Source organism: Dendrobates tinctorius, unplaced genomic scaffold, assembly GCF_039654945.1.
Source record: "Dendrobates tinctorius isolate UK_male_01 unplaced genomic scaffold, ASM3965494v1 ptg000236l, whole genome shotgun sequence".
Classification (NCBI taxonomy): Eukaryota; Metazoa; Chordata; class Amphibia; order Anura; family Dendrobatidae; genus Dendrobates; species Dendrobates tinctorius.
In genome coordinates, this window is record NW_027361903.1 from 361,581 (window position 1) to 378,447 (window position 16,867).

Here is a 16,867-nt window from a genome sequence, read left to right on the forward strand (position 1 = left end):
TCCCCCTTACCCCCAATTCATCATGTGCAGTCCCCCTTACCCCCAATTCATCATGTGCAGTCCCACTTACCCCTTAATTCATCATGTGCAGTTCCCCTTATCCCCCACTTCATCATGTTCAGCCCCACTCACCCCCCCTTCATCATATGCAGCCCCACTCACCGCCCTTCATCATGTGAAGCCCCCACTCATCCCCCCTTAATCCTGTGAAGCCCCCACTCACCCCCTTCATCCTGTACAACCCCAGTCACCCCCCTTCATCCTGTACAACCCCAGTCACCCCCCTTCATCCTGTACAACCCCACTCAACCCCCTTCATCCTGTGTAGCCCCACTCACCCCCCTTCATCATGTGAAGCCCCCACTCATCCCCCTTCATCCTGTGAAGCCCCCACTCATCCCCCCTTCATCCTGTGAAGCCTCCACTCACCCCCTTCATCCTGTGTAGCCCCACTCACCCCCCTTCATCATATACAGCCCCCAGTCACCCCCCCCGTCATCATATACAGGCCCCAGTCACCCCCCCTTCATTGTGTACAGCCCCCACTCACCCCCTCCCCCTTTTAATTCATTTTATAAATAAAAAAAAATAAAAAAAGTTCCCCATACTTACCTCACAGCCGGCTCGCTCCCCAGCAGCGCCTCTGCTTTCAGCATCCTCCGGGACATGTCGGCGTGTGCACGATGACGTCATCGCGCACGCCCGACATCTGACCCGGAAGTACAGCTGGAGGGAGCCGGAGCTGAGCAGCCGTCAAGGTGACGGCCGTGCACAGCTCCCGGCCCCGGCCTCATAGAATGTGACGCGGGCGGCTGTCTGCTGCCGGCGGCGTCACAGCACAGGGCACGGCCGGCACTGTACAGGTGCTGGGGGAGCGGCCCGGGGGGCATTTGCCTCTGACACTCGGCCCAGCCCGCCCCTGCCCCTGGGCCCCCAAAAAACCTTGGGCCCGGGGCGACCGCCCCTATTAAGATCCGCCACTGTCCCCACCCATCGAGTCCAGCCTACAGCGACGATCGGTGTCGGACTGGGGTGCCATGGGTTCACCAGTAACAATGACTCTGGGGGGGGCCCAATTTTAACCTGCATACAAATATTACACGACCCTCATTCACAAATTTACCTGTCTCTAAATAATAATACACTAGGTAGTTTGGTTAATGAATGATGAGATGCTGCTGCTTTCTGTACAGAGTAAATCATTTAATTTATGCCAAGTACTGCCCATATAGTGGGGTTGGGCGCATGTGTCTGCACAGGGGCCCACCGGGGGATTCCCCTGTTCCCCTATCGGCCAGTCTGAGCCTGGCGACGATCCCTCCTCACCCATCAAGTCCAGCCTACAGCGACGAACCTTCCTAATCCCCACCCATTAAGTCCAACCTGCAGCAACGATTCCTCCCGATCCCCACCCATCGCCTCCGGCCTGCAGCATCGATCTCTTCTGATCCCCACCCATCGCCTCCGGCCTGCAGCACCGATCTCTTCTGATCCCCACCCATCGAGTCCGGCCTGCGGCACCGATCTCTTCTGATCCCCACCCATCGCCTACGGCCTGCAGCATTGATCTCTTCTGATCCCCACCCATCGCCTCCGGCCTGCGGCACCGATCTCTTCTGATCCCCACCCATCGCCTCCGGCCTGCAGCACCGATCTCTTCTGATCCCCACCCATCGCCTCCGGCCTGCAGCACCGATCTCTTCTGATCCCCACCCATCGAGTCCGGCCTGCAGCACCGATCTCTTCTGATCCCCACCCATCGAGTCCGGCCTGCAGCACCGATCTCTTCTGATCCCCACCCATTGCCTCCAGCCTGCAGCACCGATCTCTTCTGATCCCCACCCATCGAGTCCGGCCTGCGGCACCGATCTCTTCTGATCCCCACCCATCGAGTCCGGCCTGCGGCACCGATCTCTCCTGATTCCTATCCATCGAGTCCGGCCTGCGGCACCAATCTCTCCTGATTCCTATCCATCGAGTCCGGTCTGCAGTGGCGATGCCTTCGGTTTGCACACAGCGCTGGATGTGTGGACATTGATGGTTTCTTTGCAGCTGACAAGTCAGGAGTCACTGGATGCCATCAGCAAAGAATTTAATTACACAGAGAAATGTGATCAGAAGAGGAGGATTGGGGCGTTATAAGGGGGTCGCTCCATCCTCTCATGTTGGTGGGTGATTTCCCTTCCCTTTATCCTGGACATTACTCGTGCTGTCACCTCCCCCCACCCTGTGCCCCGCTCGTACCATCGCCTCCTTCCACCCTGTGCCCCGCTCGCACCGTCGCCTCTCCCCACCCTGTGCACCGCTCGCACTGTCACCACCCCACATCATGGGCCCTGCTCATGCCATCGCCTCCTTCCACCCTGTACCCCGCTCGCACCATCGCCTCCACCCACCCTGTGCCCCGCTTGCACCATCACCTCCCCCATCATGTGCCCCGCTCGTACCATCGCCTCCCCTCACCCTGTGCCCCGACGATCTTCATTGTCTGCAGTTTTTCCTATTTTAGGTGGACTCCTCCGGACACTTCAGGATTCCTGGGTCGTTCCAGAGAGCGGGAAATTTAAATTGCTCCTGCCGACCTGAACAAGACAATGGGGAAAAAGTTGGAAACCTCGACTCACACAGACTACCCAGGTCCCCAGAGTCATGCAGACCACTTTCCTGGACTGCGATTAGCTGCTTATTGGGGGTCTTTGAGGAATTGGGGCGATTTGATGACACTTTACAATATGGCAGACTTATTACCTAGTGTGCCGCTGCGGGTGAGATCTTCCTCTATAGCCAACAGTCTGTTGTATTTGGCTGTCCTCTCGCCACGCAGCAGACCACCCAGCTTCATGAACCTCACACCAAGACCCACGGCCTGCGGAGTCAGAAAAATCAGGGATTAGGGTGCCCTTGTGATCGGGGTGGGTTATCTGTCCCCGCCTCCTATGTGATCGGGATGATGTGTCTGGCCCTGCCTCCTGTGTGATCAGGGTGGGTGTCTGGCCCCGCCTCCAGTGTGATAAGGGTGGGTTATCTGTCCCCGTCTCCTATGTGATCGGGATGATGTGTATGGCCCTGCCTCCTGTGTGATCAGGGTGGGTGTCTGGCCCCGCCTCCTGTGTGATAAGGGTGGGTTATCTGTCCCCGCCTCCTATGTGATCGGGATGATGTGTCTGGCCCTGCCTCCTGTGTGATCAGGGTGGGGTGCCTGGCCCCGCCTCCTGTATGATCAGGGTGGGGTGTCTGGCCCCGTCTCCTGTATGATCAGAGTGGGGTGTCTGGCCCCGCCTCCTGTGTGATCAGGGTGGGGTGTCTGGCCCCGACTCCTGTGTGGTCAGGGTGGGGTGTCTGGCCTTGCCTCCTGTGTGATCAGGATGGGGTCTCGGGCCCCGCCTCCTGTATGATCAGGGTGGGGTGTCTGGCCCCACCTCCTGTGTGATCAGGGTGGGGTGTCTGGCCCCACCTCCTGTGTGATCAGGGTGGGGTGTCTGGCCCCACCTCCTGTGTGATCAGGGTGGGGTGTCTGGCCCCGCCTCCTGTGTGGTCAGGGTGGGGTGTCTGGCCCTGCCTCCTGTGTGATCAGGGTGGGTGTCTGGCCCCACCTCCTGTGTGATCAGGGTGGGGTGTCTGGCCCCGCCTCCTGTGTGGTCAGGGTGGGGTGTCTGGCCCTGCCTCCAGTGTGATCGGGGTGATGTGTCTGGCTCTGCCTCCTGTGTGATGAGTGGGGTGTCGGGCCCCGCCTCCTGTGTGATCAGGGTGGGGTGTCGGGCCCCGCCTCCTGTGTGGTCAGGGTGGGGTGTCTGGCCCTGCCTCCAGTGTGATCGGGGTGATGTGTCTGGCTCTGCCTCCTGTGTGATGAGTGGGGTGTCGGGCCCTGCCTCCTGTGTGATCAGGGGTGTGTGTCTGGCCCCACCTCCTATATGATCTGGGTGGGGTTTCAGGCCCGGCTTCCTGTATGATCGGGGTGGGTTGTCTGGCCCTGCCTCCTGTGTGATCAGGGTGATGTGCTTGGACCCGCCTCCTGTGTGATCAAGGTGGGGTTTCAGGCCCCGCTTCCCGTGTGATCGGGGTGGGGTTTCAGGCCCCGCCTCCCATGTGATCAGAGTGGGGTTTTAGGCCCTGCTTCCTGTGTGATCAGGGTGGGGTGTCTGGCCCCGCCTCCTGTGTGATCAGGGTGGGGTGTCTTGCCCCGCCTCCTGTGTGATCAGGGTGGGGTGTCTGGCCCTGACTCCTGTGTGATCAGGGTGGGATGTCTGGCCCCGCCTCCCGTGTGGTCAGGGTGGGGTGTCAGGCCCCGCCTCCCATGTGATCAGGGTGGGGTTTCAGGCCCAGATTCCAGTGTGATCAGGATGGGCTGTCTGGCCCTGCCTCCTGTGTGATCAGGGTGGGTTGTCTGGCCCCGCCTCCTGTGATCAGGGTGGGATGTCTGGCCCCGCCTCCTGTGTGATCAGGTTGGGTTGTCTGGCCCCGCCTCCTGTGTGATCAGGTTGGGTTGTCTGGCCCCGCCTCCTGTGTGATCAGGATGATGTGTCTGGCCCCACCTCCTGTGTGATCAGGGTGGGGTGTTGGGCCCCGCCTCCTGTGTGATCAGGGTGGTGTCTTGCCCCGCCTCCTGTGTGATCAGGGTGGGGTGTCTGGCCCTCCCTCCTGTGTGATCAGGGTGGGATGTCTGGCCCCGCCTCCTGTGTGATCAGGGTGGGGTGTCAGGCCCCGCCTCCTGTGTGATCAGGGTGGGGTTTCAGGCCCAGCTTTCAGTGTGATCAGGATGGGTTGTCTTGCCCCGCCTCCTGTGTGATCAGGATGGGTTGTCTGGCCCTGCCTCCTGTGTGATCAGGGTGGGTTGTCTGGCCCCGCCTCCTGTGTGATCAGGGTGGGATGTCTGGCCCCGCCTCCTGTGTGATCAGGTTGGGTTGTCTGGCCCCGCCTCCTGTGTGATCGGGATGATGTGTCTGGCCCCACCTCCTGTGTGATCAGGGTGGGGTGTCGGGCCCCGCCTCCTGTGTGATCAGGGTGGGTTGTCTGTCCCCGCCTCCTGTGTGATCGGGGTGATGTGTCTGGCTCTGCCTCCTGTGTGATCAGGTTGGGTTGTCTGGCCCCGCCTCCCATGTGATCAGGGTGGGGTTTCAGGACCCGCTTCCTGTGTGATCAGGGTGGGTTGTCTGTCCCCGCCTCCTGTGTGATCGGGGTGATGTGTCTGGCCCCGCCTCCTGTGTGATCAGGGTGGGGTTTCAGGCCCCGCCTCCCGTGTGATCAGGGTGGGTTGTCTGGCCCTGCCTCCTGTGTGATCGGGGTAATGTGTCTGGACTCGCCTCCTGTGATTGGGGTGATGTGTCTGGACCCGCCTCCTGTGTGATCAGGGTGGGGTGTCTGGCCCCGCCTGTGTGATCAGGGTGGGGTATCTAGCCCCGCCTCCTGTGTGATCAGGTTGGGTTGTCTGGCCCCGCCTCCTGTGTGATCAGGTTGGGTTGTCTGGCCCCGCCTCCTGTGTGATCAGGGTAGGGTGTCTGGCCCCGCCTCCTGTGTGATCAGGTTGGGTTGTCTGGCCCCGCCTCCTGTGTGATCAGGGTGGGGTGTCTGGCCCTGCCTCCTGTGTGATCAGGGTGGGTTGTCTGGCCCCGCCTCCTGTGTGAAAAGGTTGGGTTGTCTGGCCCCGCCTCCTGTGTGATCAGGTTGGGTTGTCTATCCCCGCCTCCTGTGTGATCAGGGTGGGGTGTCTGGCTCTGCCTCCTGTGTGATCAGGGTGGGGTGTCTGGCCCTGCCTCCTGTGTGATCAGGGTGGGGTGTCTGGCCCCGCCTGTGTGATCAGGGTGGGGTATCTAGCCCCGCCTCCTGTGTGATCAGGTTGGGTTGTCTGGCCCCGCCTCCTGTGTGATCAGGGTAGGGTGTCTGGCCCCGCCTCCTGTGTGATCAGGGTGGGGTGTCTGGCCCTGCCTCCTGTGTGATCAGGGTGGGTTGTCTGGCCCCGCCTCCTGTGTGAAAAGGTTGGGTTGTCTGGCCCCGCCTCCTGTGTGATCAGGTTGGGTTGTCTATCCCCGCCTCCTGTGTGATCAGGGTGGGGTGTCTGGCTCTGCCTCCTGTGTGATCAGGGTGGGGTATCTGGCCCCGCCTCCTGTGTGATCAGGTTGGGCTGTCTGGCCCCGCCTCCTGTGTGATCAGGTTGGGTTGTCTATCCCCGCCTCCTGTGTGATCAGGGTGGGGTATCTGGCCCCACCTCCTGTGTGATCAGGTTGGGTTGTCTGGCCCCGCCTCCTGTGTGATCAGGTTGGGTTGTCTATCCCCGCCTCCTGTGTGATCAGGGTGGAGTATCTGGCCCCACCTCCTGTGTGATCAGGTTGGGTTGTCTGGCCCCGCCTCCTGTGAGATCAGGGTGGGGTATCTGGCCCCACCTCCTGTGTGATCAGGTTGGGTTGTCTGGCCCCGCCTCCTGTGGAGAAGGAAGGTAATAACAGGACGCATACCAGATCCACGACACCATCCTCCGCACACTCCTCAGACGAGCAGCCCAGCACGGTCACCAGCCCCTCTCCTGGAAGAGGAAAGAGAAGTATGGGGTCAGACGGGACCACCGCAGTGGAGGAAAGGCGTAATCCGCATAGCAGCCGCACAGGGGTTGAGTGGTCAGCACTGTACTGTATATAGGGCAGCATGGGGGCTCAGCGGTCAGCACTGTACTGTATATAGGGCAGCATGGGGGCTCAGCGGTCAGCACTGTACTGTATATAGGGCAGCATGGGGGCTCAGCGGTCAGCACTGTACTGTATATAGGGCAGCATGGGGGCTCAGCGGTCAGCACTGTACTGTATATAGGGCAGCATGGGGGCTGAGTGGTCAGCACTGTACTGTATATAGGGCAGCATGGGGGCTCAGCGGTCAGCACTGTACTGTATATAGGGCAGCATGGGGGCTGAGCGGTCAGCACTATACTGTATATAGGGCAGCATGGGGGCTCAACGGTCAGAACTATACTGTATATAGGGCAGCATGGGGGCTCAGCGGTCAGCACTGTACTGTATATAGGGCAGCACGGGGGCTGAGTGGTCATCACTGTACTGTATATAGGGCAGCATGGGGGCTCAGCGGTCAGCACTGTATTGTATATAGGGCAGCATGGGGGCTCAGCGGTCAGCACTCTACAGGTCAAGGAAATTCTTATCCTCTCTTGCTGACAACTTTATCTTCCAAAAGGTAAGGGAGAAAACAAGGGGAACTGCTACCTTGGATCTAATCCTTATAAACAGGGAGGAAATGGTTGAGGAGGTAAAAGTGGCTGGGACCCTAGGAGGTAGCGACCATGCTATTTTAGAATTTTGGATAACTAGAGGCGGAAGACCTGTGAAGACTCAGACGTTAAGGTTAGATTTCAGAAAGGCAGATTTTAAGGGATTCAGAAAGAGAATTGGAGGGATCCAATGGCTGGATATCCTTAAAGACAAAAATGTCCAGGAAGGATGGGAAATCTTGAAAAATGAAATTCTCAAAGCACAGTTGTTAACAATTCCGAAAAGAGGGAAGAATAGGAAGCATTTAAGGAAACCAGGATGGATGAACACAGAACTTAAGCACATGCTAAAAAGGAAGAAAAAAATGTTTATAAAATGGAAAGAGGGAGGCATATCTAAAGAAGAATATAATGCTGTCTGCAGAACCTGCAGGGCACAAATCAGATTAACTAAAGCTGAAAATGAATTGAGGCTTGCAAGAGATGTCAAAAGCAATAACAAAGGATTTTGGGGATATGTCAAAAGTAAAAGAAAAGTCAAAGATGCTATAGGATTTTTACAGGATGAAAATGATGAAATGGTAAGACAGGATGTTGAGAAGGCTGAACTTTTAAATTCCTATTTTGCATCTGTTTTCTCTCAGAAAGGAAATGTAACATCAACTGTTATTCACTGTCCTATTAAGGGAATAGAAGAATCCAGGCTATCTATAAACAGAAAGTTAGTGAGGAAACACTTAGCTAACCTAAATGAATTCAAGTCTCCAGGTCCAGATGAATTACACCCCAGAGTACTGAAGGAGATAGCAGAAGAAATTTTTGAACCCCTCTCCATAATCTTTGAAAATTCTTGGAGAACAGGAGAAGTGCCAGAAGACTGGAGAAGAGCAAATGTTGTTCCTATCTTCAAAAAGGGGAAGAAGGTGGACCCAGGCAACTAAAGGCCGGTGAGTCTGACTTCTATACCAGGAAAGATCTTTGAACAAATTATTAAACAACATGTATGTCAGTACCTGGATAAGAATGAAGTGATTAAACAGAGTCAGCATGGGTTTGTAACTAATAAGTCATGTCAGACTAACTTAATTTCCTTCTATGACGGTATCACTGATTGGGTGGATCAAGGAAATGCTGTAGATATAGTATATCTTGACTTCAGCAAAGCATTTGACAAAGTCTCTCATACAATCCTTATTGAAAAAATGACTAAGTATGGAATGGACAAGGCAACTGTTAGGTGGATTCATAACTGGCTTAGTGATCGGACCCAAAGAGTGGTCGTAAATGGCTGCACATCCAGTTGGAAGAATGTCTCAAGTGGGGTACCACAGGGCTCTGTCCTGGGCCCTGTATTGTTCAACATCTTTATCAACGATTTAGATGAAGGAATTGAGGGTAAACTGATTAAATTTGCTGATGACACAAAGCTAGGAGGGATAGCTAATACTAGAGAAGAGAGAGAGAGGATTCAAAAAGATTTAAATAAACTGGAGAAGTGGGCAGCAACTAACAGAATGGTTTTTAACAGGGAGAAATGCAAAGTACTACATCTGGGCAATAAAAATGAAAAAAGCATATATAGAATGGGAGGAATAGGGCTAAGTGACAGCACATGTGAAAAAGACTTGGGTATACTAATAGATCACAGACTGAATATGAGTCAACAGTGTGATGCAGCAGCAAAAAAGGCAAATGCAATTCTAGGATGTATTAACAGAAGAATACAGTCTAGATCACGTGAAGTCATTATTTCCCTCTACTCCTCTTTGGTCAGACCTCATCTGGAATATTGTGTCCAGTTTTGGGCACCACATTTTAAAAAAGACATCAACAAACTGGAGCAAGTTCAGAAAAGAGCAACCAGAATGGTGACCGGTCTGCAAACCCTGTCTTATGAGGAAAGGTTGCAGGATTTGGGAATGTTTAGTTTGCAAAAGAGAAGACTGAGAGGAGACTTAATAGCTGTCTACAAATATCTAAAGGGCTGTCACATTGTAGAAGGATCAACTTTATTCTCATTTGCACAAGGAAAGACTAGAAGCAATGGGATGAAACTGAATGGGAGGAGACACAGATTAGATATTAGAAAAAACTTTTTGACAGTTAGAGTGATCAATGAGTGGAACAGGCTGCCACGAGAAGTGGTGAGTTCTCCTTCAATGGAAGTCTTCAAACAGAGGCTGGACAGACATCTGACTGGGATGATTTAGCGAATCCTGCTTTGAGCAGGGGGTTGGACCAGATGGCCCAGGAGGTCCCTTCCAACTCTACGATTCTATGATTCTATGATTCTATATAGGGCAGCATGGGGGCTCAGCGGTCAGCACTGTACTGTATATAGGGCAGCATGGGGGCTCAGCGGTCAGCACTGTACTGTATATAGGGCAGCATGGGGGCTCAGCGGTCAGCACTGTACTGTATATAGGGCAGCATGGGGGCTGAGTGGACATCACTGTACTGTATATAGGGCAGCATGGGGGCTCAGCGGTCAGCACTGTACTGCATATAGGGCAGCACGGGGGCTGAGTGATCATCACTGTACTGTATATAGGGCAGCACGGGGGCTGAGTGGTCATCACTGTACTGTATATAAGGCAGCAAGGGGGCTCAGCGGTCAGCACTGTACTGTATATAGGGCAGCATGGGGGCTCAGAGGTCAGCACTGTACTGTATATAGGGCAGCACGGGGGCTGAGTGGTCAGCACTGTACTGTATATAGGGCAGCACGGGGGCTGAGTGATCATCACTGTACTGTATATAGGGCAGCACGGGGGCTCAGTGATCATCACTGTACTGTATATAGGGCAGCACGGGGGATGAGTGGTCATCACTGTACTGTACATAGGGCAGCACGGGGGCTGAGTGGTCAGCACTGTACTGTATATAGGGCAGCACGGGGACTGAGTAGTCAGCACTGTACTGTATATAGGGCAGCACGGGGGCTGAGTAGTCAGCACTGTACTGTATATAGGGCAGCACGGGGACTGAGTAGTCAGCACTGTACTGTATATAGGGCAGCACGGGGGCTCAGTGGTCAGCACTACTGTATGTAGGGCAGCACGGGGACTGAGTAGTCAGCACTGTACTGTATATAGGGCAGCCCAGGGGCTGAGTGGTCAGCACTGTACTGTATATAGGGCAGTACGGGGGCTGAGCGGTCAGCACTATACTGTATATAGGGCAGCACGGGGACTGAGCGGTCAGCACTGTACTGTATATAGGGCAGCACGGGGGCTGTGCGGTCAGCACTGTACTGTATATAGGGCAGCACGGGGGCTGAGCGGTCATCACTGTACTGTATATAGGGCAGCCCGGGGGCTGAGTGGTCAGCACTGTACTGTATATAGGGCAGCACGGGGGCTCAGTGGTCAGCACTGTACTGTATATAGGGCAGCACGGGGGCTGAGTGGTCATCACTGTACTGTATATAGGGCAGCCCGGGGGATGAGTGGTCAGCACTGTACTGTATATAGGGCAGCACAGGGGCTCTGCGGTCAGCACTGTACTGTATATAGGGCAGCACGGGGCTGAGTTGTCATCACTATACTGTATATAGGGCAGCACGGGGACTGAGTGGTCATCACTGTACTGTATATAGGGCAGCACGGGGGCTGAGTGGTCATCACTGTACTGTATATAGGGCAGCACGGGGGCTGAGTGGTCATCACTGTACTGTATATAGGGCAGCCCGGGGGATGAGTGGTCAGCACTATACTGTATATAGGGCAGCACAGGGGCTCTGCGGTCAGCACTGTACTGTATATAGGGCAGCACGGGGCTGAGTTGTCATCACTATACTGTATATAGGGCAGCACGGGGACTGAGTGGTCATCACTGTACTGTATATAGGGCAGCACGGGGGCTGAGTGGTCATCACTGTACTGTATATAGGGCAGCCCGGGGGATGAGTGGTCAGCACTGTACTGTATATAGGGCAGCACGGGGCTGAGTGATCATCACTATACTGTATATAGGGCAGCACAGGGGCTCAGCGGTCAGCACTGTACTGCATATAGGGCAGCACGGGGGCTGAGTGATCATCACTGTACTGTATATAGGGCAGCCCGGGGGCTGAGTGGTCAGCACTGTACTGTATATAGGGCAGCACGGGGCTGAGTGGTCATCACTATACTGTATATAGGGCAGCACGGGGGCTCAGCGGTCAGCACTGTACTGCATATAGGGCAGCACGGGGGCTGAGTGGTCATCACTGTACTGTATATAGGGCAGCAAGGGGGCTCAGCGGTCAGCACTGTACTGTATATAGGGCAGCATGGGGGCTCAGCGGTCAGCACTGTACTGTATATAGGGCAGCACGGGGGCTGAGTGGTCAGCACTGTACTGTATATAGGGCAGCACGGGGGCTGAGTGATCACTGTACTGTATATAGGGCAGCACGGGGGCTGAGTGGTCAGCACTATACTGTATATAGGGCAGCACGGGGGCTGAGTGGTCAGCACTGTACTGTATATAGGGCAGCACGGGGGCTGAGTGGTCATCACTATACTGTATATAGGGCAGCACGGGGGCTGAATGGTCAGCACTGTACTGTATATAGGGCAGCACGGGGGCTGAGTGGTCATCACTATACTGTATATAGGGCAGCACGGGGGCTGAGTGGTCATCACTGTACTGTATATAGGGCAGCACGGGGGCTGAGTGGTCACCACTGTACTGTATATAGGGCAGCACGGGGGCTGAGTGGTCATCACTGTACTGTATATAGGGCAGCACGGGGGCTGAGTGATCATCACTGTACTGTATATAGGGCAGCATGGGGGCTCAGAGGTCAGCACTGTACTGTATATAGGGCAGCACGGGGGCTGAGTGGTCAGCACTGTACTGTATATAGGGCAGCACGGGGGCTGAGTGTCACCACTGTACTGTATATAGGGCAGCACGGGGGCTGAGTGGTCACCACTGTACTGTATATAGGGCAGCACGGGGGCTGAGTGGTCACCACTGTACTGTATATAGGGCAGCACGGGGGCTGAGTGGTCACCACTGTACTGTATATAGGGCAGCACGGGGGCTGAGTGTCACCACTGTACTGTATATAGGGCAGCATGGGGGCTGAGTGGTCAGCACTGTACTGTATATAGGGCAGCACGGGGGCTGAGTGGTCAGCACTGTACTGTATATAGGGCAGCACGGGGGCTGAGTGGTCAGCACTGTATATAGGGCAGCACGGGGGCTGAGTGGTCAGCACTGTACTGTATATAGGGCAGCATGGGGGCTGAGTGGTTATCACTATACTGTATATAGGGCAGCACGGGGGCTGAGTGGTCACCACTGTACTGTATATAGGGCAGCACGGGGGCTGAGTGGTCAGCACTGTACTGTATATAGGGCAGCACGGGGGCTGAGTGGTCAGCACTGTACTGTATATAGGGCAGCACGGGGGCTGAGTGGTCAGCACTGTACTGTATATAGGGCAGCATGGGGGCTGAGTGGTTATCACTATACTGTATATAGGGCAGCACGGGGGCTGAGTGGTCATCACTGTACTGTATATAGGGCAGCATGGGGGCTGAGTGGTCAGCACTGTAGATAATGATGTCTATAATCCAAAACACTTTAGGGAACACCAACAAATTTATCATAGAAGCCTAAAAACCACTATTAATAGATATGCATTAAAAATGGTCACAAAAGCCCCAATGGTCATACCGCTAATCAGAAGAATCGCCCCAATGCAGGGTAGGGTGGGGAGAGATCAATGTATCCCCCATCTTATACCTGCTCACCAGCGGAGGTCGGCACCCTATTCAAATAACGCAGACAGCTCCCCGCTCACCGGCGGCTGCCCCCAAATATCCCAGAATGTCCCCTCAATCTGCTCAACCATCAGCGATCACAAGATCAAAACAAATCCATACAGACCAAGGGCCGAAGGATCAGGCTCCCGGCACTGTTCCGAGCGCTGCTCACCTGCCCGTCAGAGGAGGCGCCCCGCTCCACCGCGGCTTTACTTCACTGACCCTCTATAGACCTGATCACAGGAGTCACTACACCGAAAAAATGGCAGAAAAGGAACTTAGCCCAAAGTGATTGCAGCTCTACTGCCGGCAGTTTCCTCTACGCGTTTCCCCATAACGGCTTCTTCAGGAGCCTGATCCCAATGATTGCCCACATCCGATAGTGTCCGGACATACGGGGTCCAGCGCGGCTATTCTGTTACGAGCCTCGATGGGGACAGGGATGTCTGTAAGGCGGTGGAGTTAATGGTGCGCTATAAGGGCGGAAACTAATAATAATGCCCGATAATCCTGGAGGAAATGGGCGGAGCCTCATGTTAAGCCCCGTGTGCCCACCATTCACCGCCCCTGTATTAACCCCCGTTTGCCCACTATATACCGCCCCTCTGATTTAACCCCCCATGTCCCTGCCCCCGTATTAACCCCCGTGTCCCCGCCATACACCGCCCCCGTATTAACCCCCATGTCCCCGCCATTCACCGCCCCCGTATTAACCCCCGTGTCCCCACCATACACCGCCCCCTGTATTAACCCCCGTGTCCCCGCCATACATCACCCCCCATGTGCTCGCCATACATCACCCCCTGTATTGATCCCCGCGTGCCCGCCATAAACCGCCCCCGTATTAACCCCATGTGCTTGCCATACACCGCCCCGTATTAACCCCCGTGTCCCTGCTGTACACCGCCCCCTTATTAACCCCCGTGTGCTAACCATACACCACCCCTGTATTAACCCCCGTGTGCTCGCCATACAGGCTATACGACACCACATCAGCCTCTCACTGTCGCCACCATGTGGTCACTATAATAAGCTACAGAAGGGGCATCTCGACTTACCCTCCATCAGCCGGACCGCCGCCAGCAGGTCGGACACTGTGGTTTCATTGGCGAGTGTGAGGACGTGGCCGCAGCAGACCGGGGCGTTGCTGCCCGGCAGGAGGTCGGTTACAGATCTCGATGCCGTATCCGCCAGCAGGTAACATCTGGAGCCGACGGCTTTTCCCAGCGCCTCCCACTGCGGCCGGTCCTGTCCGCAGAGAGAAGAGGGGGCCATAACTGATGATCTGGGGAAACACTGGGAGAAAACCCCTATGAGCGGCGACCTCACCGGAGGCTTCGTCAGCTTCCGCACCTCCTCGGCTGTAGGGTGACGGCCACCATTGTCCGACAGCCGAGAGCCAGAGGTTATCTCACAGCTGCTGCAGAACCTCTTCCATCTAGAGCAGTGTTTCACAAACTCCAGTCCTCGTCACCCCCACCAGATCCCGCTTTCCGAGGTTCCTCAGAATTGCAGAGGGGAGAGATCCTGCCTCCATCTCCAGCCATAAGGGAATCCTGGAGATGTGATCTTCTGAGGTCCGTGAGGACGGGAGATGGGACCTCTGCTCTAGATCACGGAGGGCTGGACATGGCCGTCGTCTTCTGCCGCAGCCATGCTGGATTACCCCCGCTGCGGCAGGTTATCACCGCCATGGCGCCGTACGACATCACACCTCGCCAGTTATAACAGCACCTTGTACACAGGACATTAGAAAGGGTTAACGGCGACATTACCTCCCTCCTGAACGGGTCCAGTAGCGCGATGATGGCGGGGTGAGCGGTAACTAAATCCACGTACAGGTCGACCATCTCGTCAGGACTCTTCCAGGAGCCGCTGACGACTTCGTATCTCCCTCTGTTCTGTGGAGAAGCGGGAGACGGAGCGAGGTGGAAGAGGAGGCGTCCGCGCCATTTACCTGACACACCGGCTCTAGTCGGCTCGCTACTTACAAGGTCCGCTAATTCGTGGGCCGCGCAGTTGATGGCGACGTGCACGTCTGTCCCCGGGTGCAGGCCGAGCCCTTCGCAGGCCTCTCGTACTAACTCCAGAGGTTGGTCCAGGCGGTCACACGCGAGGACGAGGCAGCCGAGCGACGACACGCTCCGGATGACCGACTGCAGGGATTAGACACAAAGGCGAGGACTGAACACACACGTCCGCTTTCTGCTCAGTCGAACTCCGCCAAATGGCGGAAAACGGATCCGTAGGCGGATTGAAAAAAACGGGAGAGAGAGAATTTTTTTTCAGCCGCCAGAATCGGGTTTAGGGTTAAATTTCTGCCAAAGGGCAGGGCATGCGCTGCGAAAAATGCGGATCCGGCCAGGCAAAAAAACGTTTCAGTGTCCGTCCAGTCATGTCAGCGGACACCAAAATTTTGACGGATCCGTAAAAAAACGGATCCAATGGACGACCATCTGTCAAGATCCACCGATAATGTAAGTCAATGGGAAAAAAACCGAATCCGCCAAGAAAAATGGCGGATCCATTATTTTTGCAAAACGGCGGATTTTGACTGATGGAGACAAACGGACGTGTGAAAGAGGCCAAACAGAGAAGCCAGAAAACCGCGTAAATCTCACACATTACAGAGCTCCGCCATTACCGCCGGGTAAAAGAGCGCTCCGAACAGTCAGGTGCAGCCGTGCGCTGGGTCACTGCGCCATCCGCCCCCACAGCTCTGCTGTACTAATGGCAGAAGCCCCCAGATCAACGCTGTGTCCGCAGACCCCAACCAGAGAATGTCCTCAACGGCATCTCACTGCAGATTACTGGGAAGACCCCTCTACCCCTCCAGACTCCCCTGTCCCCCTCCAGACTCCCCTGTCCCCCTCCAGACTCCACTGTCCCCCTCCAGACTCCTCTGTCCCCCTCCAGACTCCCCTGTCCCCCTCCAGACTCCCCTGTCCCCCTCCAGACTCCACTGTCCCCCTCCAGACTCCCCTGTCCCCCTCCAGACTCCACTGTCCCCCTCCAGACTCCTCTGTCCCCCTCCAGACTCCTCTGTCCCCCTCCAGACTCCTCTGTCCCCCTCCAAACTCCTCTGTCCCCCTCCAGACTCCTCTGTCCTCCTCCTTGCAGACTTCTCTGTCCTCCAGTCTCCTCTATCCTTCTGCCTGCAGATTCTATGTCCTGCACATTTCTCTGTTCTCCTCCTGCAGATTCCTTGGTCCTCATCCAGACTCCTCTGTCCTCCCCTTCCCTTAAGATACCTCTGTCCTCCTCCTCACCCCTCTATCCTCCTCCAGACTTCTATCCTCCTCCCTCCAGAGCCCTCTGCCTTTTCTGTTACTCCATAGCGGGTGAAGTATTGAAGATGTCACCAGTGTTCTCAGTAAATCTATCTGTAAAGCTGCTATTGACATGAAATTCTCCCCAGATGTCGGGAACTTCCGATCCACACAAAGAAATCACCAGAGATGTCCATAAATGACACAAAGTGCTGAACACATGAAGAAAGGAGCAAAAAGAAAGTCCTGACACCGGCCGAGATCTGTCAGTATTAGGAAGCACTCCTGCTACTATAAAGCGGGAGTCACACATAGCGATCTCCCCAGTGAGATCTGTGTGTGACAGCGATCAGCGAGCGGCCCCCTGCCGGTATCGCTGTAGGAAACCTCTGGACATTTCTTTCGTCGCTGACCTCCCGCTGGCCAGCATGCATCACTGCGTGTGACAGGCAGGAGACCAGTGATCTGCTGTAAAATAATTAAAAAAAAAATAAATCCTTTGCACGAATGACCGCGAGACGTCGCGCTGCCGCGAGACTGTGACATCTCACGGTCATTCTCGCAAAGGATCACTGGGACCGGAGCGTGGAGAGAGGCAGGATGGCTGCGCGGGACGACGGAAGGTGAGA

General features: G+C 55.4%; 1 protein-coding gene across 5 annotated transcripts in view; it reads right to left on the reverse strand.

Moving 5' to 3' along the window:
• Positions 1-603: 603 nt before the first annotated feature.
• ENO4 (enolase 4) overlaps positions 604-16,867 on the reverse strand; it is a 63,224-nt gene continuing 46,960 nt past the window's right edge. For 3 of the 5 annotated variants that reach the window (XM_073556570.1, XM_073556568.1, XM_073556569.1), the window contains 6 exons: positions 14,961-15,125; positions 14,745-14,870; positions 14,028-14,217; positions 6,450-6,517; positions 2,749-2,866; positions 604-2,582 (listed from right to left, as the gene is read on the reverse strand). In XM_073556570.1, coding sequence (XP_073412671.1) covers positions 2,506-2,582; positions 2,749-2,866; positions 6,450-6,517; positions 14,028-14,217; positions 14,745-14,870; positions 14,961-15,125 — 744 coding nt within the window. In that variant the 3' untranslated portion in view covers positions 604-2,505. Of the gene's footprint in view, positions 2,583-2,748; positions 2,867-6,449; positions 6,518-13,141; positions 13,219-14,027; positions 14,218-14,298; positions 14,871-14,960; positions 15,126-16,867 lie in introns of those variants that run through there. The other 2 variants (XR_012222697.1, XR_012222698.1) reach the window with 2 other exon arrangements.